At 36.8% G+C, this 22801-nt stretch overlaps 1 protein-coding gene across 1 annotated transcript in view; it reads right to left on the reverse strand.

Annotated features, from left to right (window-relative positions):
* The window catches only part of WDR11 (WD repeat domain 11), a 56610-nt gene extending 34791 nt beyond the window's left edge, over nt 1-21819 (reverse strand). The window contains exons 1-11 of the mRNA XM_088020225.1: nt 21672-21819; nt 20598-20709; nt 15563-15716; nt 14462-14635; nt 12235-12421; nt 9956-10121; nt 9161-9275; nt 8102-8297; nt 7525-7628; nt 4298-4474; nt 790-874 (exon numbers count right to left, since the gene is read on the reverse strand). Coding sequence (XP_087876351.1) covers nt 790-874; nt 4298-4474; nt 7525-7628; nt 8102-8297; nt 9161-9275; nt 9956-10121; nt 12235-12421; nt 14462-14635; nt 15563-15716; nt 20598-20709; nt 21672-21757 — 1556 coding nt within the window. The 5' untranslated portion in view covers nt 21758-21819. The remainder of the gene's footprint in view (nt 1-789; nt 875-4297; nt 4475-7524; nt 7629-8101; nt 8298-9160; nt 9276-9955; nt 10122-12234; nt 12422-14461; nt 14636-15562; nt 15717-20597; nt 20710-21671) is intronic.
* Between the last annotated feature and the right edge of the window lie 982 nt (nt 21820-22801).

The following is a 22801-nucleotide window of genomic DNA, read 5'->3' on the forward strand; positions in this document are numbered from 1 at the left end:
TAACCTTTCCCCATTGAGAAAATACAACTACTCAGAATAACGTGTTCATGAAGGATTAACTACGAATTTTAACATATGCATGAGACCTATAATTATATAATGTACAGAGGACAGAAAATGGCCTTTCTTATATGTTTGTTAAAAGATCATCAAAAAATACTGGAAATGTAATAAATTTATATTATACACACATAACTTCACAATCCATCATTGCTAGGGCAAAGAAAGGAGAGCAGACATGTCATCAACAAAATAATGCTATGGAGCAGGTATGCATGCACTTCAAAACAAAGCAACCTTCTTCCCTCAGATACCTCTGAATGCACAGCACTCATAAAACACATCACATCTCAAAATGAAAAAAGAAATGCTATACAGTTTGGTCCTTTTCTAAAAAAAACAAATGAGATTAGTTAACAATTAACATGACTTCAAATTTTTCAGGAATAGTCCTACTGATGGATCTTTATAGAAATGAAAAACAAACTATATAAATCTGAACAGGGGAACACAGTGATAGTCAGTGAGAAAATATCCTAGACCTTAGGAGAAATCAGATGCAGCAATAAAAGTTAGAAAAAATTTTCCACTGCGTAATATCCTTTTACAAAGCAAACAATTAGTGCTTAGGCTTGATTAACGTAACCATTACTTAAACATGAATATTTATTATTTAAAAGTTTCAGGCAAATAATCACCACTGCAAAGTATTCAATGTACTAAAGTCTCCCAGAACTTTTTTCCAGTATGCTTTCTGTTTGTGATCTCAAAGTCATAACGCATACTCACTTGACTTCACAGGAGTGGACGCTTAACTCCTTATGCAGCAGCCCGCTGGTGAGGTGGTACACCAGGACGGAACCAGTACTTGTACCTATTGAAATGATGTAAGAGAAGAGTATTAATCTAGCCATAGCTCCAGATCTGTCCAAAAAGTCTTTTCTCAAGATTTTAATAATTTTATAACATTTATCTTTTATAAAAGGGACCCAAACTATGTGTTAAGAAGGAGTGAATTTCTCGGGTCTTCTCGCTTCTCAAAAATGGGCCTAATCTCATGTGCTCTGAGATCTTACCTAAATCCAGGGATAGATTTTCATGGGAAGACTTCAAAATCTAACTCAATATACATGATATTTGAAGAAGCACTTTGCTATAAGCTTTTTTACACATGGGAACTCATACTTTTTGAGATTTGGAATGTTTACAATAGCCAGTCCTCAAAAAGGCAACCTAGCAGAACTCATTAACCAGATCTTTTCTATTTTTCTTTACAAAGATTTTTGTTTTGTTTTGTCTTTTATATTACATAAATCATAGAGATGGTCAAGTATGGTGGTTAACTGTGGATCCTGTAGTTAAACTAGCCTGAGTTCAAGCTCTGGCTCTGTCTTACACTCTTTTTTTTTTTTTTAAAGATTTTATTTATTTATTTGACAGAGAGAGACACAGCGAGAGGGGGAACACAAGCAAGGGGAGTGGGAGAGGGAGAAGCAGGCTTCCCGCAGAGCGGGGATCCCGACACGGGGCTCGATCCCAGGACCCCGGGACCATGACCTGAGCTGAAGGCAGATGCCCAACGACTGAGCCACCCAGGCACCCCACTGTCTTACACTCTTAAAAAAATAACGTGCCCACGCTAAACCTGTGTTTTTAATTCCTTTAACGTGGGAATAATAGAAAATTTGCTTGCTGGAGAGTAAATGAGAAGACACATTTTAAACACTTAATACAGTACCTGGCACAAACTAAGCACATGTTTATTACTATTTTTATTATTGTTGTAGTTTGGTTTGTAGTTATTTTATGCCTAAAGCTTTTCACGGCCTCAGGTAGAGTGTGTGTCTATAATTAAATTGAAGAAACATGGCCATACTTGGAAAAGTAATGTTTCAGTCCTTAAAATGTTTTTATAAGCAAGAAAGTGAACAGTATAATTGGTTGGACAATCATTTTCTCACTGCACATGACTTTAAAAAAATTAATGGATTCATGCAGAGTAATAGAATGTAGAAATGACAGAATAATAATAGAAATAAAAAGACTAAGCAAGTTCCAATTTTAGCTTACCTGCTGAATAAAGATTCATTAAATATTTTACAAAGCTATTCTAGAAAAATACAATATTATACTTGTTTACACTTATCATCTATTCCATGATAATACCTTCTAGTACTGAGACAATATCTAAAGAATTACTAAAACTTTTCAATTAATAAATCATCATCATAATAAAATAATTTTAACATTCTGCAAGCTTTTTGTGTTTTGGTTGGTTTTTTTTTTGGTTTTGGTGTTTTGTTTTTTACAGAGAGTGAGCGCCCACACACTTGCGCACTTGCACGACTTGGGGGGTGGAAGGGAGGGGCAGAGGGGGAAGGAGAGAGAATTTTTTTAAAATATTTTATTTCCTTATTTGACAGAGAGAGCGAGAGAGCACAAGCAAAGGGAACAGCAAAGGGAGAGGGAGAAGCAGGCTCGATCCCAGGACCCTGGGATCATGACCCGAGCTGAAGGCAGACGCTTAACCGACTGAGCCATCCAAGCACCCCAAGAAGAATCTTAGGCAGGCTTTATGCCCAGAGCAGAGCCCTACACAGGGCTTGATTCCCCTGACAGTGAGATCATGACCTAACCCGAAATCAAGAGTCAGATACTGAGTGAGCCACCCAGGAGCTCCTACATTCTGTAAGTTTTAATGATGCTGAACCTATGATCTAATACTCTAGGGGCACCACAACGAGCAGTAATTCCACAGTGGAACTCGGCCTCTTTTCCCTAGTGACTACAAAAGTTTAGGCACTTATTTTATATTTTTTCCTTTTACTTTGTGATTATACTAAATTCGATAAATGACTTGATCATCACACTATACCAGTAAAATACAGCTTATTCTACAACAGAAATCTCAGACCCTGACTTAGCTCCAATTATCTAGCTGTGGCAAGAAGTAATTTTCTCCAAGAAATTGACAAAATCCTAATTGACAATTTAGGTATACTGACACTATATATACATGTACATATAATGTACATTGACAAATTCCAATTAAAGTCTCTATAAGAGGTTTAATGTATGTCAATAGTTTCTAAAACAAAAACTATCTGCATTTATATAAATCTGGACACATGTACACACAGATTACCAAACATTAAAATGCAAACCACTTTCAGAAGACAGTAATGGAAAAACTGGGAAAATAAGAATACTGCCAAATACAATTACTCCAAGTGAGCCTTTAGTACTCATGAGTAGGCTGTTAGCTAATTGAGACCTACTAGCAACAAAATAAATGTGGGTCAGGTTTTCATTTTAGAAAAAAAAAATCACAAATCATGTTATAGACCTGGAGTGAAAGCCCGAAGCCAACGAATAGCATCTTAAGAAAAAATGTTGACAATTTCAAATGAATATACTACTTTTTAAAATTTTCAAGAAATTCATTTTAACCTTATATACGTAATAGCAAATTAAAATGTTTTTTTTTCCCCTATGGAGATTAAATTACTCACATTACTATGAATTTAATGTGACAGCAAGTTGAAACCCAGACCAATTTTCTATCTACAATATAAAACTATGCAATTTCAACCCAAAAGGCAAATCTTAGTTTAAAGAGACCATAGCCACTTTAAACAATGTTTAATATACAATTCTTGGCAAATGAACATTGCTATTATTAAACTACTAACTATGTATATCATTAGTTACCAAAAACCCAATACAGAATGACACGAACAGAATAAGCCCTGGGTGGTCCAAAAAAAGACAAGGAATCTGGATTTAGCATCACACAGGGATTTTTCTCCTAACATTTCAGAAAGGGGTACCCATTGTGGTCAGGGTCTCTATCACCCAGTGTCAGGTGGATGAGTTAACACTGTGATTAAAAATAAATTAATAAAAAGATGGGTGGATTAAAGGGACAAAAAAACAAAAAGAAGAAAAATATTTTAAGATGAGTATATATATGATTTCACTGGGCCTCTTCTTCCTTATCCTCAAAGAAAAGATTTTCTTTTTTTTTTTTTTAAGATTTTATTTATTTATTTGACAGAGAGAGACACAGCGAGAGAAGGAACACAAGCAGGGGGAGTGGGAGAGGGAGAAGCAGGGAGCCCGATGCGGGGCTCGATCCCAGGACCCTGGTATCATGACCTGAGCCAAAGGCAGACACTTAACGACTGAGCCACCCAGGCGCCACCGAAAAGATTTTCTAATAACTACCAAACTCAAATGTCCTATAAAATGTAAAACAGGCATGAAGGATTAAGAAAAGAACAGGTCCAATACTCACCAACCGCAAGCAACGGCTGATACACCTTAATGTTTTTGGTGGTCAAAGGCGGGCACATACGAATAGCAAACTGCGGGGAGGGCAGCCCTGAAAGCAGTCCTGTCAGCAGGAAGCGGAGGTGCACTTCCTGAAGGATGGGGCCTTTAGGATGCTCCTCCCCAGCAATGGCACTTTGTCCTGATTGGGAGCAAAAGTACAAATATATTCATTACAACGTATGCTGAAATTTAAAGAAACTTTTCAGCAGAAATACTCTTCAAGTCTAGAAGAAATACTCTTCACACCTACAAGGTACCAGGTGGCACTCCAGGGGCTGCAGCTGAACAATGGCTCTGTACTTGGCTCTGGGATGGAAATCGCACTGTCTGCCATCTCAAAGGATAGATTACTCTGGAGGACTGCTGTCCAGAATTCAGGGACTTTTGTCATCTAAGAAGCACTGTTTCAGCCAAAGTTCTTGCTATTAGGTACCAAACAAGGCAAGTCAGGGGACCTGGGTTAGAGAGCAGCTTCTATGGAGCAGGATGCTGCAGGACGTTCCCATCTCACTGCCTGCCTTTCTAAAGGGTTGCTTTTCCATCTGATGCACTTCCTCAAGTACATATGAAACTGGTGATCACCAACTGTAGGTTCAAAGAACTCATTTAGATTTCTAATCAGAAATCTTCTCAATGTGTCAATGTAATTACAAAATCTAAGCTTTATAATTAAATACTTCATATATAAGTATATGAAATAAATATATATAAATTACCATATAATAAATTATATATAAATAAGAATATACAAATACATAATACAAAGAATATATAAGCTGTCACTGTTGATAGTTAATCTTAAATGGACATTATTTTCAGATACAGCATTTGTACTTAGGTTATTAAGTTTCAAACTAAAAGGATTTAGTAAAACTATTCTACATGAATATGAAGAGTACAACAAAATCCAGACCATTCACTAAAGAGTATACAAATTTTCTACCTATAAACCACTCTAGAATACTGAGATACAGTTTTCAAAAACACGTAATAAAGGAAACATGAGTGTGTGTTTATGTACACACAACACGTACACACCCATGAAAGGGAAAAATGTAAATAATTACCTAAGTGGGTGATGGGACTCTGAATCCTGTAACCTTCTGAGGCTATAAAATTGTTTTAATAACAATGTTATTTTAAAATTCATAAGCTGTACAGAAAAAATGGCCATCAATTTAATCCAAATAAGATGACCCCATGATATCGTATGATTGATTTCAACCTTTAGTAACAAAAGATGGAGTCTACAGGAACATGGGAGTTCAACAGAGAGGTACCATGTTTACAAACCCTCCACAGCTTGGAGCTGACTATTGGGAATGGCCATTATTTTTCTTCAAACTTCTTCCATAAGAGGCAAATCACAAGGTAGGGCAGAATAGGCCTTAAAAAGCAGCAGGCTTCACCCAATGAATATAAATCAAGCCTCTATATTTAACTGAATTGCTTTCAATTATCACTAAGGACACAGTGAATATCAAATTAAAAGTTTAATTAAAAGTTTTAATTAAAATGTTTTCAAGTAACAAACCTTTATTTAATGCTTTTAAATCAACTACATTGTCAGGAACTGTATACAATCTGTATCCTTTTGTCTTTTAAAAAAATGTAATTTATGTCACTTAGACACCTAAACAGCACAAAATTTCAACCTCCTATGGGCTCCATATTACTGATTAGTTCTGTGCATGAGTGTTTATAATTCTTTTCACTTTAACATTTTATATTAAAGGGAGCCAAGGTCAATTAACTCAGAAAACTGTGTTACTGATAAAACGAATTTTCCAAAATAAGTATGTGTCTAAACTTCCTCATATGGATTTATGTCTGGAAGGTGAAGAGAAAGAACTTTAAATATACAAGTTAGTGTCACTGAACAGAAGGATTTTACAAATGACAAGAACCACGAGAAAACCAAGGCCCTGGAGAGGTCAAGTCTTGCCTAAAATCATGGTAGGGCAGCCAGGACTAGAGGTCATGGCCAAGGAGGCTCAAGATTGGGGTGACTGGGCTCACATTTTGGCTCTTCCTTTTACTGGCTGTGTAGTATTGAGCAAGTTTTTTTAGAATCTCTCTGGATCTCAATTCCCACTTTTGTAAAATAGAAATAATAATATTACCTACTTTGCAGGGTTATTAAGGTAATACACAGTGCATTTAGCACAGTACTTAACACAATATTAAGCACCAATGTCATTTCTGATTAAGATTAGTAATACTCTTCCTAGTATTATCATCTATCTAGCATCTAAACAAAAAAACCTACTAAATACTGATCTTCAATTACGTTATGAAAGAACAAATAATGACAAAGAAAATCCTTTATAAGCCACAGCCACAATTTTAAAAGAATTAAGACATCAAAATTACTTGGCATATTTACAACTTCTAGTTGTACAATATTTGAAATCACAAATCCACATTCTTCCTTTAATAAATACTGACCCTATAATAATTAAACAACTCTGAACCAATATTTTATCTGTAAATAAATTTGTTGAAAGAATCCCCAACATGAAAGTTTAAAAATGTACATCAAGATGCTAAAATAACTTTTTCTAATACTGCTCACTTTATTCCTTCAATAAATGTTTATTGCACATCTTGAACATACAAGGCTCTTTGCCGAGTGCTGGGGATACAAAGTGGAATCAAGCATGTCCCACACTTACAGAGTTTATAATTTACTGGAGGAAACAAACAAAATCACAGTTACAATCAACTGATAACTACTAGGGACTGCAAATGAAGAACATTTAAGCCAGCTAAGGAGACTAAAAAAAGCAACACTTGAGTTGAATTTTAAATTAGGAGTAGCAGAAAGGGAGAAAGAGGAAGTGTGTATTCAGTTCCAAGCCAAGGGACCAGGCTGCATGAAAGTCCTGAGGAGCAGGGTATAGCCCAACAAGGATAGATCTAGCATTCAAACGCCTAATGTCATCTCCTTCATTTAAATCAAGAGTCTCTCATGAATGAATGTTTTCTAATTCCAATAACTGTAATGCCAATATATGCATTTATGTTAAATATTTCATACCCTCTGATTTACTGAGGAAAAAAATGATCCATTTTAGTCTTCTCCAGTATTAACTTTGACTTTATAACAACTGCAAATCAGTGACTCTATTAATTTTGCCCTTCAAGAAGAATACCTAACATAAATGTTAGAGGAAAAAAATAGCTTACCAATCATGTTATCTAAGGAGAGGTCTGGGAGTTTATTCTGTAGCACTCCTACAGGAATTCCACAGAAAGATACGGGTGAATATAAAGGCGATACACCAGAACTACTGCAAAGACATAATAATTACATGTTTTTACACACTTAAAACCTACGTCACATTTTAGTAACCCAAATTACTAACTTCAGATCATGGCATTCTACCCATATTTATAGTATTTATTAATCTTAACCACAGTGAAATAGTTCTAGCAGGTTTAGATAATTCCCTAATAATCTAAAGTTTAAAGTCCCTGTTATTTTCATATGATTCTGGTAATTTTTTTTGAAAATTTTTTATTTATTTATTTGAGAGAGAGAGAGAGAGCACAAGCAGGGGAGAGGAGCAGAGGGAGAGGGAGAAGAAGGTTCCCTGCTGAGCAGGGTGCCTGACATGGGGCTTGATCCCAGGACCCTGAGATCATGGCCTGAGCTGAAGATAGACGCTTAACTGACTGAGCCACCCAGGTGCCCCTAATTCTAGTAATTTTCTTAAAAGAGGAAACAAAGCAAACCAGAAAAGAATCCTATTGATTCACTTACCTGCTCCGTGAATTTCGATTACAAACGGCAGACTTCAGTTCCCATATCATGACCCTGCCATCACTCACAATGAGGGCAGCTGCATTCTCATTGACAGGACAACACACCATACTGAAGGGACGGACAGTTTTTGTCACCCTGATTGCATCGCACTGGCTTCGTAAATCATAGGTAAGCTCCTGGACAGGATCTGGATCTTAACATAGTATTGTTTTCTTTTAAATATCAGAAAGCAACACAGCAATATCACTACTATTTGCTTTAATTTAAATAAAACCTCAACTAGAAGAAACATCATTCCTTCACTAGCACAGTTTGTCAAAACTGCCTTCTCCTTTTACAAGTAGTACTAATTTCTTCAGAATATAAATATAATTCATTTCATGGTGGTCTACACCAAGTTTAGTTTCCAAAATAAAAACTACAATCAATATAGTTTGTTTTTTAATATTTTAAAACAAAGAAAATAACTTTGAGAAAGGATCAACAGTGATATGACTAAATAATGTACAGTACACTACAGGTCATCATAATTTATAGTGACCTATAGTAAGCCTGAAAATAATGGTACTCTACAAAAGATGTGAAAGTCACTTTTGCTTTTAGGTAGTACATCGTTTTACAAAACAGTGCTTTTATTCTCCAGGGTAAGACTGAAACTGACAATTGAATACCCTGGAGACTTATTAACCTATGTCATTTTATAATGGCAGTTCCTAAAGCAGAGAAGTCTGCTTTAGGTGTAATAATAAAGGTATTTTACAAGGTTCCACTTGTGCTGAAGAAAAAGTCACAAAGATAATATCTACTTGGCTCATGGATATAATTAAGGAATTACAAACTACTACTTTCTTTGCTGCATATAGGAGGAGCACTATTATAACACCATGAAATTAACCATGGGCTTGTGCTTTTTTATGCCCCATTTTACAATCATATTCTACTTTCCTAAGGCCAGGGATTACCATTAACTCCAAGCTCTGGCTCGTATTTGTCACATAAAAACTTATGAAATTCTGAAGAAAAATATATTAACATTATTCTGAGATATAAACTCACCTGGTTCCTCATTTGAAGTGGTAAAAATACTATTATAAGATCTTCGAACACGTAAAGTTATACAACCATTTTCATGGAGGCAAAATAAACCATCACGTTGAAAGCAGGGTATTACCTTTAAAGAGATAATGTATTCATTTAAAAAAAACACAATAGATTAAAAAGTATATGCTGGGAAGCTCATAAACGCATATTTAGAGAATATGGGCAGGAAAAAAAAAAGAAAAACAAAAATACACACATAATCCCGAGCTTTAAAACTAAATGAATTATTCAAAAACTCCATTTATGGGGCACCTGGGAGAGGGGGCTCAGTCAGTTGAGCAGCCAACTCTTGATTTCAGCTCAGGTCATGATCTCAGAGTCCTGGGATCAAGCCCTGCCATCAGACTCCGCACTCAGCAGGGAGTCTGCTTCAGGATTCTCTCTCCTTCTGCACCCCCCCAACCCCCAACCGCGGCTTGCTGGCACTCATGTGCATGTGCGCACGTATGCTCCCTCTCTAATAAATAAATCTCTAAAAAACAAAGAAAAACCATCCATTTATAATCATAAAAAATTTGTCTTTATCCAGGTAACTTAAATAGTTCAATAAATATCTTCAGATCAGAAGAATTTCTAGGGTAAATCAAATCAATCAAAAGTGCAGAAAAATAGGAACATACAATAACATTGTTAATTTTTAAATAAATAGAAAAGAGAAAGTGGAACTAAGGACTTTTGCAAGATTATGTTTTTTCTCTCTATAACATTCATAATCAACTTGGAGGGATGTAATTTTTAAATCATAGATACCTGAAGAAATGGAACTCCTGTTCGTTCTATTGCAATCACACCCACTGTTTGATTCACCTCAAGGTCAAGGATTAAAATCTCTCGAGGATACAGTAACAACATGTGATTTCTTTTGGAAGGCAGATATGCCAACTGAAGGCAATCATTGAGAGTTATAAATTCAGCGCTGAAAAAGGTAAACACACTTTAGGCATCAAGAAATGAGTCAAAGACTTTATTCATATCAAAGAAGCTAATAAAGGACTGAATTTTGTCCTTTTCCACCTAACTTGTCGATAAGAAGGTACAATTGTTTCCTGAAATGACCAACAGGGACTAGCATCTAAAACTAAGATCTCTGTGCCAATTATGACAATAGTATTGCATAGGTTGGATAATGTTTCTAAATTTTTGAAAAATTTAAGTAATAAGTCTATAAGATGGTAAGCGACAAAACTAGTAGTTTTATTTTTATTTTGCAATCAGAAGGACCAAACAGATTGCTGAAATCAAGACTCAGCATCAAAACAAAACAATCTGGGTAATTAGGGCCCTTGGACCAGGAGTCAATGGATTATCATACTGTATGGCCTTGGGCAAGTCACTTCATCCCCTCTGTCTTCATTCACTTTTAAACTGTCTTAAATCTTTTCTGAAACAAAGCAGGGTATTTTATTCACTTATCACAGCATTTTCTTCTATGTAAATAAAATTAATAAAACTTTATAAAGATTGTAGATAGTTCAAGAGTCTCAAGACTCATTTTATTCCTAATCAACAGGAATAAACATGTAATTATATACTTTTTTTTTACATAATGATTACAAAGTTTTAAATTTTAAATAAAGTTAGGCAGCTCTTTTCTGCCCACAGGTCCTATCCCCGTGCTTTAATAAAACCATTTTGTACCAAAAATAAAAAAAAATAAAGTTAGATTAGAGGACTACAAAGAGGAACATGGATTGCATTAAAATCTTGGCTCTGCCACTTGCTAGTTGGGTAAGCTTGAGGAACATATTTAAAACAATGTGGAGCTCAATTTCCTCACTTATAAAATAGGCACAGTATTACTGCCCAGAACTGTAGCAGGATCACATGTAATAATGTACATAAAAGCACCTGGGGCAGTTCTATTTGAAGGGATTAATAATTCATTTCCCCAAAACTCAAAATGAACGTTATGACTCATAAGAAGATATAACACATACAAATCATAATATAAAACAATTCAGACTTTAAAAGATTTAGCCATAACACAGAATCAATGAAAAATAATAGAAAATTCTCTTAAAAAACGTAAGGAGCAATCAAATTATTTCAGCACAGGGTGGGGGATAAATTAGTGAACTTAACGAGCCTATGGTTTAATACATAAAAATGATATTTATATATAAATTCAAAATATATTTGTAGAGCAATCTGTATTTTACCATATATTTTTCAGGTAATTACCCATAAAATCTAGGCAGAATAATCTTAGCATATTAAAAATAAGAGTCTTTTTAAAATGAATGCCAAAAAACTGCCAACGCAATAAAAATAAGAACAATCATAGCTCTCTAGGAAAAAAAATTGAAATCTATTTTTCCAATGCACAAAATTAGTTACTTAAAATTTTATTCAGTTGCAATTTCTGAAATAAACAATAATAGGTAGCATTTACCAAATAAACGCTTACCAAATTATCTGCCACTACATTAAGTAGTTAAGCTACTGTATTTTAATCCTCACAACAACCATATAAAATCCTATAAAATGCTGTTTTAGAGATTGGGAGAGTGAAATTTGAGCAAGATGAAAGAATTTTCTGAGTCACGTAGCTATTATTTCCCCTAGAATCCTGGTCCTTAATCAGTATGAGAAACATCTTTACATGCCTAAGAAAAACACCCATACTTTACTAGCTAATGAGACTGCACAGCACTTAAGTCAGGAAAGTGTATTTAAAATGAAAATCCAGCTTTTGTCCCCAATTTTTTAATGTATTCAATTGCCAACGGTGGAATCTTCATCTCATATTTTCATATTTAAAAATCAGAAGCCAAAAACTGTGATCTGTAAAAATCAGTCGGGGAGAGGTTAGCACGATGACTAGAAACAAAGGAGCCACATCAAAGGTGGAATCTCCTCTTTGGGGAAGAGACAGAGAGAACATTCTCCTCCATATAAATTCAAAACTGGAAATGAGAAAGGGTAAGGTAAAGAATAAAATCAATATTAGTAGAACTTCAAAAATGACATTTCATGAATGGATGATAAATAAATAGATGAATGTGGTTAGTTTTATACTTGTAACTTACCTAGGTTTCTCTTGAGTGATTAAGATTTTTACTTTATTAAGAGCCTTCTTGGCCCCTGTGGCTGCAGCCAGCTTGTTATGAGCTGGGCTAGAGTGTGGGCTGGATATGTAAACTTTTTTCCCAGGGCCCGAGGGAGGCTTGGATGGAGAGAAGTCTGAGATGAATACAATACCCTCGCTGGTGAGTACTATATTGAGAAGCAAAACTCTGATTAAAGTTTAATCAAGTTTAGCACAGAGTTTTATTCCAATACAATTTTGAAAGCAAGGTAATGATAATCTTAATAATATAGAATTGGCAGTGTAATGTAGTCATAACATAACCGGAATGTTCTCCAAGTTGAAGTGAAACAGGTGGTCCATTACAATTCATCAGAGGCCTCCAAGCTCAGCATTCTAAATTAATGTTTTATATTAAAAAGCTATCAGAAGGTTACTGGCAGAAAGCAGAAAGAACAAATGTTTGTTCTTCCAAATAAATTCAGTGCACGGACTTTCATTAAAAACCTTTCCTCATTATATCTCATTAACTTCAAAATCCAAAGACTTTTCAGAATATAAAATTCACAAAAGAAAAAAAAAATCCCATATATAAGAGGCTTTGCATATCACACTCAGCTAAGTTTAAATATGTGATGTGATACTAATTTTTTATGATTATCATGAGCTCCTCAGTCTAAACATATTTCCTTTTTTGGAGCATCAGATTAAACCTTAGGAAGTATAAGAGTGTTCTTTTTCTCTTTATATCTAGGGTAAAAACAGAGTGGAGTGCCAACAATGGCTTACTAAGTGTACAGGAAACAGAAATATTCAAGAATGCAGCACCATATTTAGCAATACAAATTCTGCCTTTTTATGACTGAAAAATAATCTCCCTCAACAACGCTAATACAAGGATATCTAAACAGGAAATCTCATCTATCCTGGCTCCCTGCAGTTAGTGAGGCTGCTTTAAGCACAGGGAGCAAAGAAGTATTCAAGAGCTATGACAGCCCTAACACATTCAATATGAGTAAATCAAAGCTGTTAGGTGAACTGACACTTTGAAATACATTGTGCTTTTATCAACCAAATTACAGAGATGCAGTAAGTTAGCCTGAGGCCTTGTCTCCTTTTCAGATGACAGACTCACCTTCCAAGGTCTCATTCCTCTTCTTTTGTGTTGCCCTCCCTCAGTCAGTGGATCAGCTAAAGCAGCCCTCCTCTGTGTTCCCACAGCACTGCATTTCATATTCATAGCACACTAAGGAGTGAGTGCACGTATGCACATGTTCGTACACACAGACCGTGTATGTGTATATCCACACAACGCCTAACCACACACTACTGTAACTGCACAGCAGTATTCCATTTTAGTTTCTGCGTGTACACACTTCTCTTCCTTCTTCAGCATACAAATACACATTCAGTAATAACAAATGCTGGTAGATAAAAGAATTCTGAGTCATTCAAATTCGGGAAAACATTCTTTCCCACAGCTAATTCCCTTATCTCTTTCCAGTTTTTGATCAAATATCAAAACGAAGCCTACTCTGACCACTTTATCTAATACAACAACCTGCCCATTCCCATCCCTCGCATTCCCCTTCATTCCCTTTATACCTGGAATATAGTAATAGCTCAAGAAGTATCTGTTGGATAACTGAATGAAGAATATTTCCTAAATCATTCAGTCACAAAAACATGTGTCTAAAAACAAATCAAATTTTTAAATTAGCAGCTCAGTGAAAACACCAAAAGCACAGTAGCAAAAACCTCGGCAAGAAAAAATTCCCTTGGGCTTATTCTGTGCCTCACATGCATCTATTTATGGCACTCAAAACACATGCATGAATTTAAATGATTTTTAAGAAGGAAGAACTGAATTTGGCCACATACTAAATGAAACCTTTGACTCAGGCTCTTTATATGTTCCTAGAAAAACAAATTTAATTAAGCCCAAATTAGAATAGCACAGCAACTCTCTCTCCCCAGCTAATTGAATTCTATTTACAAATTCAACACAGTGAAGGTACAGCTTGCTGATTTAAATTTCTAGCCATCAAAATACTTGCAAATGATATGGGATTATGATTTAGTATCCATATTAGATGCTGCAGATATATGGACTTCTCCACTTTGTTGTTTTAACATATTAGATGTATGATACGGGTTGTGTATATCTTATGTATAGAGCATTAACTATATTATAAAGAACTCATTTTCCACAAGAATCTATTACTCACAAGTTAAATGTGAGGGATCAAAAGGGTCAAAAGAAAAAGAAAGAATGTTATCTGCATAGCTTTTCTTCCACAGTTTGGTGCCAGTATCTGCATTCCAGAGCACAATATAATTTGGTGGGTGGATAGCAAGTAGTAAATCTCGGGAAGCATCTTGATTCCACAACCACTGAACATCTGTAAAAACCAGATAAAGGCAAAATTCAGAAATCACTTCAGAAGACTTGGTTAATGTGTCCTTGACATTTAGGGTTTTGTTTTTTTCCCCCCACAATCCTTAAAATCCTAACTTCCCCTCTCCCTATGTTGCATATATGTGTATATATGTCAGGACTGCACAGGAAAAGTAGTTTTATATTAAAATGAGCTGTCTGGACATTAGAATCTCAAGATCAACATTTTCAAATTACTTCAAAGAAAATACAAGACAATTTTCACTTAATCATTACTTAAAACTTTGCGTCAAAGACTATCCTGGCCATGATCAACGTCAGGCTCTCCTAACATCTTTGTGGAATTACTTAACGGGACTTTGCAGAGTTTCATGTTTTTTACACGATAATAAAGAGAACAAATATCTCGTTCAGTACCTAGTACAAAATACTCAAAAAATATTTAAATAGTCATTTAAAAAATTCACTCAGTCAAGACAGCCACTCAGTCAAAGCCTTGAGTCGAAAGAATACTGTATTGGTTTTAAGTAGTAACATAAACACACAATTTATATGAAAATGAAAATAAAATTTGGATCATCTCTATTAATGGAAAGTAAGCACTGAGGGCTAATTCAAAATAGCAATTCAGCCAAGTTTACTTTATTGTAGCTTAGATTACAAGACTTTTATAGCAGCTTAACTTTTCTCATGCTTGACTGAGGCCAATGCTAAAATTAATGCAATTTCCTAAAGCACAAATCATCTGAGATTTGAGGAAATATGCACAGAAATATACTGATAAGGACAAGAAAGCTAGATTCAGATCAATAAAACACGCTGAACACAATCAAGAGTTAACTGGGAAGTGATGAAATTAAAAGGGAAAAAAAATCACTCTAAGAGTAAGTGTATTAATATAAACACTTAGCAGAGCACAGACTTTCCTCACCCTGAATAGGTTTGGCATGCTCTTGGATCTCACACTGAGCTACTCCCGCAGCTACATCCCAAACGATGATCTTTCCATTGACATCAGCAGAAGCTAAGCGCAAGGAATATGGTGAGCCAATGTTATGGTGATAATTTTCCCTGGCCCATTTAACCTAGTATCAAGAAGAAATCAAATCAAGTAAATACTTGTACTGGATGAAACTAAACACAATTTTCATAAAACATCAACCAGAACCCAAACTACATTCTACACTTATGTTACAAAAATAGAAAAAAGGGAAACTGTTTTCCATCTCGAAAGTCAGACTTTTATTATGTGGTATTTTTTTAAAGTTGCAATACAATCATAAAATCTAATCATGACAAAACATCTAAAATTCTAAATTACTAAGTAGAATGGTTTTCTGTACTCTACTCTCCTAATTAAAAGGAGACAACTTAGAACTACCAAAGCCTTGCAGAGGAAAAAAATGGAAAAAAACAAAAGCAAGCAAAAAACCCTCTGGCTGTCCTTTTCATAAAACTGGAAAAAAGATGTTTTTTTCTTAAAAAAGAAATACGCTTCATACCTCTAGCAACATAATTAAGAATGGAGTTTTTACAATAAAAACCACAAGATTCCAGCACAAATCAGGTTACTCCTGAGCACTAAATACTGACAGAGTCATGAATAAAACACACGTCTTCATTTCACCTAAGCCATGGCCTTCTGTGGCCACAACCTCCCCTCTGTTCTAGCTCAGCATCCAGTTTGTCTTCTTCAAAGCACTTAACAAACAACAATTTGTAATTGCTTTATTTACCCCGTTTTGACCCATCACCAACCCGTGAACTGTAAGCTCCACTGGGTAGGATCATGCAGGACTTGTTCACATTTCTATTCCCAGATCTTAACAGACCACCAAAGCTAGTGCTCAACAAATATGTGTTTAATGAATGAACTCAAACACCACAGAATCTTCAAATATATACATATATAAACATATGTATACAGACATGTGTGTGTATATATACATAAACACAAACTCATACCTAGTGCCAAAGCAGGGAAGTGTGTCTTCCCTACAGTATTCCTAAAGAATTCATAAAAAAAGACAGAAACAAAAAGTTTTCTGAACTTCAGTGTTGATAAGCCTTAAGATTCTGTTGTAATACATCTTTTCCTCAGGCCAAAATTTTTTAAAATAAAATGTGTTAACAGTGTGTATACGCATATATGTACATGTTTGAATGTGTGTATATTTATACTTAGTGTGTGTATATACAGTCAATCCGCATTATTTGCAGATGTGTTTGCCCACTCACTGGAATTTGTGATTTTACTTAAAAAATGAATACTTGCAGTGCTTTCACAGTCATTCGGACACATGCAGAGTGGTGAAAAATTTGAGTCACCCAATATACATGTGTATTCCCAGGTGAAACAAAATGTTCTTATTTCAGCTCTCATAATGCAAACAAGTGTCTTTCTCGTGGTCTAGTCAGCACCACTTTTTTGGGGGGAGGCATTTTTGTGCTTTTTATTGATGATTTCATTGTTCAAATTCAAAATGGTCCCCATGCACAGTGCTGAAGTGCTGCCTAGTGGTCCCAAGCACAAAAAGTTGTGATGTGCCTTATGGGACAAACACGGAAGATAAGCCCTGTTCAGGCATGAGTTTTAATCCTATTGGCTGTGAGTTCTATGTTAATGAATCAACAAAACAAAAATAAAACAAGGTTATATAATGATCAGTTGATGAAAATGTTGTGACAAGAGGTTCACAAGAACCTAAGCTGTATTTACCCTACAATCAACAATTCAATCAACTGAGCAATCAACATTTCAGTATTTGCTAATTTCAGCGTTTGTAGCAACTTTACAGAATAAAACTATCATGGATAAGAACTGATTGCATCTATATATATAAGTGCTTGAATTCCATTTATGTAAACCCCAAGCAGTGCGTGTGTGTACTTTTTTTAATCACCTAGACATATCATAATCAAACTGTTGAAAACTAAGGATAAGGAGAAAATCTTGAAGGCAGTCAGACAAGAAAACATACACTGCATGTAGAGAAATAAAGACAAGAATTTCTCTCAGAAATTATGGAAGCTGGAAGATAGTGGAATATCTTTCAAGTATTACACGAGAGAAAAACGGATGAAATATCTTCATAGACAAATAAAAACCAAGAGAATCAACCTATATTAGATATAAACCTCAAGAACTTTGAGGAAATTCTTCAGGCAAAGGGAGTATAATACCAGACTGAAACTTGGATCCACACAAAGAAATGAAAATGCCAGAAATGCCAAAAAGATCAGGGAAATGGGTGGGAGGGAGAACATATTTTTTCAAAATAAAACCCTATACCTAACACAAGACTTAATGGTAGAAGACTGACTGCTTTGCCCCAGGCTCAGGAACAAAACAAGAGTATAGTCTCACTATTCCTATTCATTATAGTAACGGTCCCAGCCAATGCAACATGACAAGAAAAAAAAAAACAGAGGACATACAGATTATCAATGAAAAAAACTAAACTGCCATTATCTGCAAATGACATGACTGTCTACATAAAAAAATCCCCTCAAAGTTACTAGGTCTAATGAGTTTAGCAAGACCACAGGATATAGGTCAATACACAAAAATTGGCTGCATTTTTCCCTACTTCACATTATATATAAAAATTAACTCAAAATGGATCAAGAACCTAAATGTAAGAGCTCAAACTACGAAATTCTTAGACGAAAACAAAGGTGTAAATCTTAACAATGGGAGAAACAGAAGAAAAATAGATAAATTGGACATCAAAATTAAAAACTTCAGTGTGTCAATGGACACCAACAAGAAAGTGTAAGACAGCTTACAGAATGAAAGAAAGTATTTACCAACCATGTATCTTACAAGGGACATCTATGTAGAATATACAAAGAATTCTAATAACTCAATAATTAAAAGACAATTTAAAATGGGCCAAGGATTCAATAGGCACTTTTCAAAGAAGACATACAAATGGCCAATTAACACATGAAAAGACGCCCAACGTCATTAGCCACCAGGGAAATGCGAACCAAAATCACAATGAGAACCTCTTCACATCCAATAGGATGGCTAGAATGGACAGATAATAACAAACGCTGGCGAGGGTGTGGAGAAACCGGAATTCTCACATACAGCTAACAGACACGGAAATGGCACAGCCTCTTCGGAAATAGTCTGGAAGTTCCTCAAATAGTTAAACACAGAGTTACCATATGCATCAGCAATTCCACTCCTCTGTATGTACCCAAGAGAAATGAAAACACATGTTCGCACATAAACTTGTACATAAATGTTCATAGCAACATTATTCATAATGCCTAAAATGCCTGGGAATGCCTAAATCCATCAATACATGAATGTGATATACTTGTAGACTGGAATATTATTCAGCAATAAAAAGGAACAGAGTACTGACACATGCTAAAACACAGATGAACCTTGAGTGAAAGAAGGGGAAAGAAGCTAGGCACAAAAGGACACTTAATGTGTGATTTCATTTATGTGAAATGTCTAGAATAGACAAATCTAGAGACAGAGAGTATTTTACTGGACACCTAAGGATGAAGGGAATGAGGGGATGGGGGGCAGCTATTAACAGGTGTAGGATTCCTTCTCAAAGTGATGAAACTGCAGTGCTGGTAGGGGCGCCTGGGTGGCTCAGTTGGTTGGGCAACTGCCTCCGGCTCAGGTCACGATCCTGGAGTCCCGGGATCGAGTCCCGCATCGGGCTCCCTGCTCAGCGGGGAGTCTGCTTCTCCCTCGGACCCTCCCCCCTCTCACGCTCTATCTCATTCTCTCTCTCAAATAAATAAAATCTTAAAAAAAAAAAAAAGAAAGAAATTGCAGTGCTGGCTACACAATTCTATGAATATATTAAAAGCCATGGAATTGTACACTATAAACTGGTGAATTTTATGGTCTGAATATCTCAATAAAGCTTTTATCAAAAACAAACCAAAACCCCCAAATCTCGAGCTCTAATCTTCTCTAAGATTTCAGATCACTGTAAATCAATTGCACCAGGCGTCTCAGACTTTGCATGTTGAAAACTTAAACTCACTGATTTCACACCTACTCCCCTTGTCATGGCAACACTATCATTCAGTTATTGAAACAGAACTTGGAATCATTCTACTCCCTGACTCTCCTTAAACTGATTACTATACAGGCTATCAAGTTTACTTCTTCAGCAGCTCCTGAATATGCCTCAGCTTTATTTTAGGCCCTTAGAATTTCCTGCCAAAATTTCTGCAAAAGTCTCCTAAATGATCTCACTGCCTCATCTTGCCTTTCTCCAAGAAACCCTCCACTGCTGCCAGAGTAAGTTTTTATAGAATACAAATACGACTTTATCAATTGCCTACTAAAAAATCCAAATTCCTTCAGAACCACCTAACACTCTCAGGACAGACGAATTTCTCTGGCTGCCTCCTCGTCCATAACCCTCTAGCCATATCCCAACTTTTAGCCATCTTTATACCCCACTACTCACCGTTGTGTACAGTCTTCTTTTAATCTGTGGTGCTCCTTCCCCTATTCTTCACTTGGTTAACTACTGTTTACCAGTCCCTAAACTGGAAAGACTTCTGGGACCCTCCCCTGATCCCTACCACTAGTGTTAGGTAGCTTCCTTTGTCCCTAAGCATTCACTTAGTATACTGTATTTGTATGTTTTCACTGTTCCTCATTAGACAACGAATTGCTTGAGGGCTTTCATCTCTATAGCCTTAGCATATGCTAAGTGCTCAAAATGAATGAATGAATGAGTAAATGGTAGAACGGGTGTTATCCATCATCTTTAAAATCACCTAAGAGCTAGTATTTAATAGCTCATCCTGGATTGCCATTAAATCATATACATGGAAATGCTAGGCTACCCCAAATGAATTATTATGTTTAAAAGCTATTCAACATTTACATATATGACTTAATGAGAATCTAGTGATATTTAAAACTTCAGAATAGGCAATACGTTATAGGGTGGAAGTGGGATTTGACTTACCTTGACCACATCAGCTTTATGTTTTTCTAAAACTTGAAGAGTTTGGGCAGTATTGGAATCGATCACTACCACAAGCGAGTGACATCCATAAGCAATTAAACCTTGCCAGCCCCTAACAAAACAGTGATATTAAAATTTAAGTACAAAACAAAGACTTAACTTCTCTCTTGCCAAGAGGCATGCTAAAATAAGTCACAAATCTAATATGTACTACCATTAATAAAATCATTATTGAAGCACAAAAGCCAGTTTTTCTTTTTTTTTACCTTATCCCATTTAAATAAAATGTCTAGCTAAACTAAAAATGTTGACATTTGTTTTTCATGTGGATAAAAAAGGTTCTAGGAGACATGCATACACAGCCCTGGAGATGTACAAAGCAACCCCTGTCGTCTATTTGTCTTATTCAACTTCGAATCCTGAGCACTCACAAAAAAAGTGCCTGAGATCATGTTCCGTAGGCATCTGTGACTAGTCCTGGTCCTTCCAACCAGATAAAAAGACAAACACTGGACAGGAGGTGTCCTCCCTCTTGCCAACATTCCCAGCAGCCCCAGCTACAGCATTCCACTTTATATCTAAGTACGAATGTTCAGAGTTCAGTGTTAGTTTACAGTGAAAAGGTCAAGGTGAGATGACAGGTGAGGGTACAGGCGCCTAGCACTGGGTCTGGCAGGTTGTGGAATGACTAAAGGTAAGAAACAGGGAGATGAAAGAGAGAGAAGGAAAAGAGACACTGGGCAGGGGAATTTGACGGTGGAGGCGGAGGAGCCTGGATGTGGGGGGAGAGGTAAAGACCGGTGAACGGGATGCGAAGGCAGGCTTGGGGAACGAGCAAAGAGAAAGACATTTGGGAGAAACAGGGCCACTATATTTGCACAGGAAAGGTTCACACATGGGGCATTTACTCTTTTCATAGTAACAACAAAAACCCAGCATTTAAAAGAAAACCTCTAGCGCGAGGGCAGCACCCAGGCTCGGCGAGGCCAAATGAACCGGGGGGTGAAACCTCTTGTTCCCCTTCCCTACACACTCATGGCCGAGCCCGGTGTCCTCGAAGCCCGGCGCCCTCACCAGTCCACCGCCGCCTTGTTGTGAGCATTGAGGGCCCCGGTGAGGGTGCGCGCCGACACCTTGAAGTTCACAGTGAAGGGCAACATCGCCTCAGCCCAACGCGGCGGCCCTCGGCGCCCACCGGCAACCAGGAAGCGGCGGCCACTGCGCTGCCGTTACCAAAAGAGTCCGGGTGGCTCCGTGAGCGCCGCCGTTTGGTTCCGTCGGATGCAAGTTTCCACCACCTTGGATTCCGCCCTCTGCAGGTTCCGGGCTCAGCCGTTCAGCCTAGCTCAAGGTCTGGTCGCCCAGCTGGCGCTGCCAGTCGGAGGAGGGCAGGGCTGTGCTTTGGGGGCAGCGGTGCTGCTTTCCATTGGGTCTGTTTTCTTCACGTTGGGACTGCGTAGGCCTCTGTACCCTGCAGGAAATCGTGAAAAGCAAGAGCTGAAAGTCCCCGTTAGCCTTTCTGACTTTGATCTGTTAGCTCAGGACAACGACCAAATGCCAGGCACTGTTGTAGGCATGCAGGCGTGTAGCGAAGACTCCGCTCTCAAGAAGTTTATGGAACAAATATAGGAATAGGACTGGGTGAAATGGATAGAATGCATGAGATGAGTGGCTCTAATATAAACAATTTCTAAATGTGGGGATCACTCCACATCTGGTCTTGAAAATACTTGAAAAAATACATTACTCCTGAGGCCAGCTGCTTGTCGGGGGCAGCTTTCATTTTGCAGTTTCTCCTCTGTTTTCTCTCCTTCAAATCAGACTCCACCTCCCTCTCCTCTGTGCTCAGCCCATCATGTATACTGCCGGTCAATAAGAAGGGTGTGTAAAGCAACTAAATTATTTATTTGGGGTTTTACGGATCGTAATCCCTGGGGGCACAGAGTCTGCTGCAATAAAATGTATTTTCTGAGTTGCCAGGGAGCGGGAGCTCAGTCTTAAAAAGGCAAAAACCGCAAGGTTACATACTTGTTTGGAAAGAATTGAGATTGGTGCTGGCAGAGTTTACAGTGACCATCTGATATATGTTTAGCTCTTTAGCTAACAGGTGTTATATTATCTTTATTTCAGTTCAAAATAGAAGGATGCATTCCAGGAGGTGGTGGAGTTGGAATTGACAAAAGTTGGAAGTTCCTGGTGGTCCA

This window comes from Eumetopias jubatus, unplaced genomic scaffold (genome assembly GCF_037043125.1).
Source record: "Eumetopias jubatus isolate StellerSeaLion01/CBP00866 unplaced genomic scaffold, mEumJub1_p1.0 scaffold_17, whole genome shotgun sequence".
NCBI classification, from domain to species: Eukaryota; Metazoa; Chordata; class Mammalia; order Carnivora; family Otariidae; genus Eumetopias; species Eumetopias jubatus.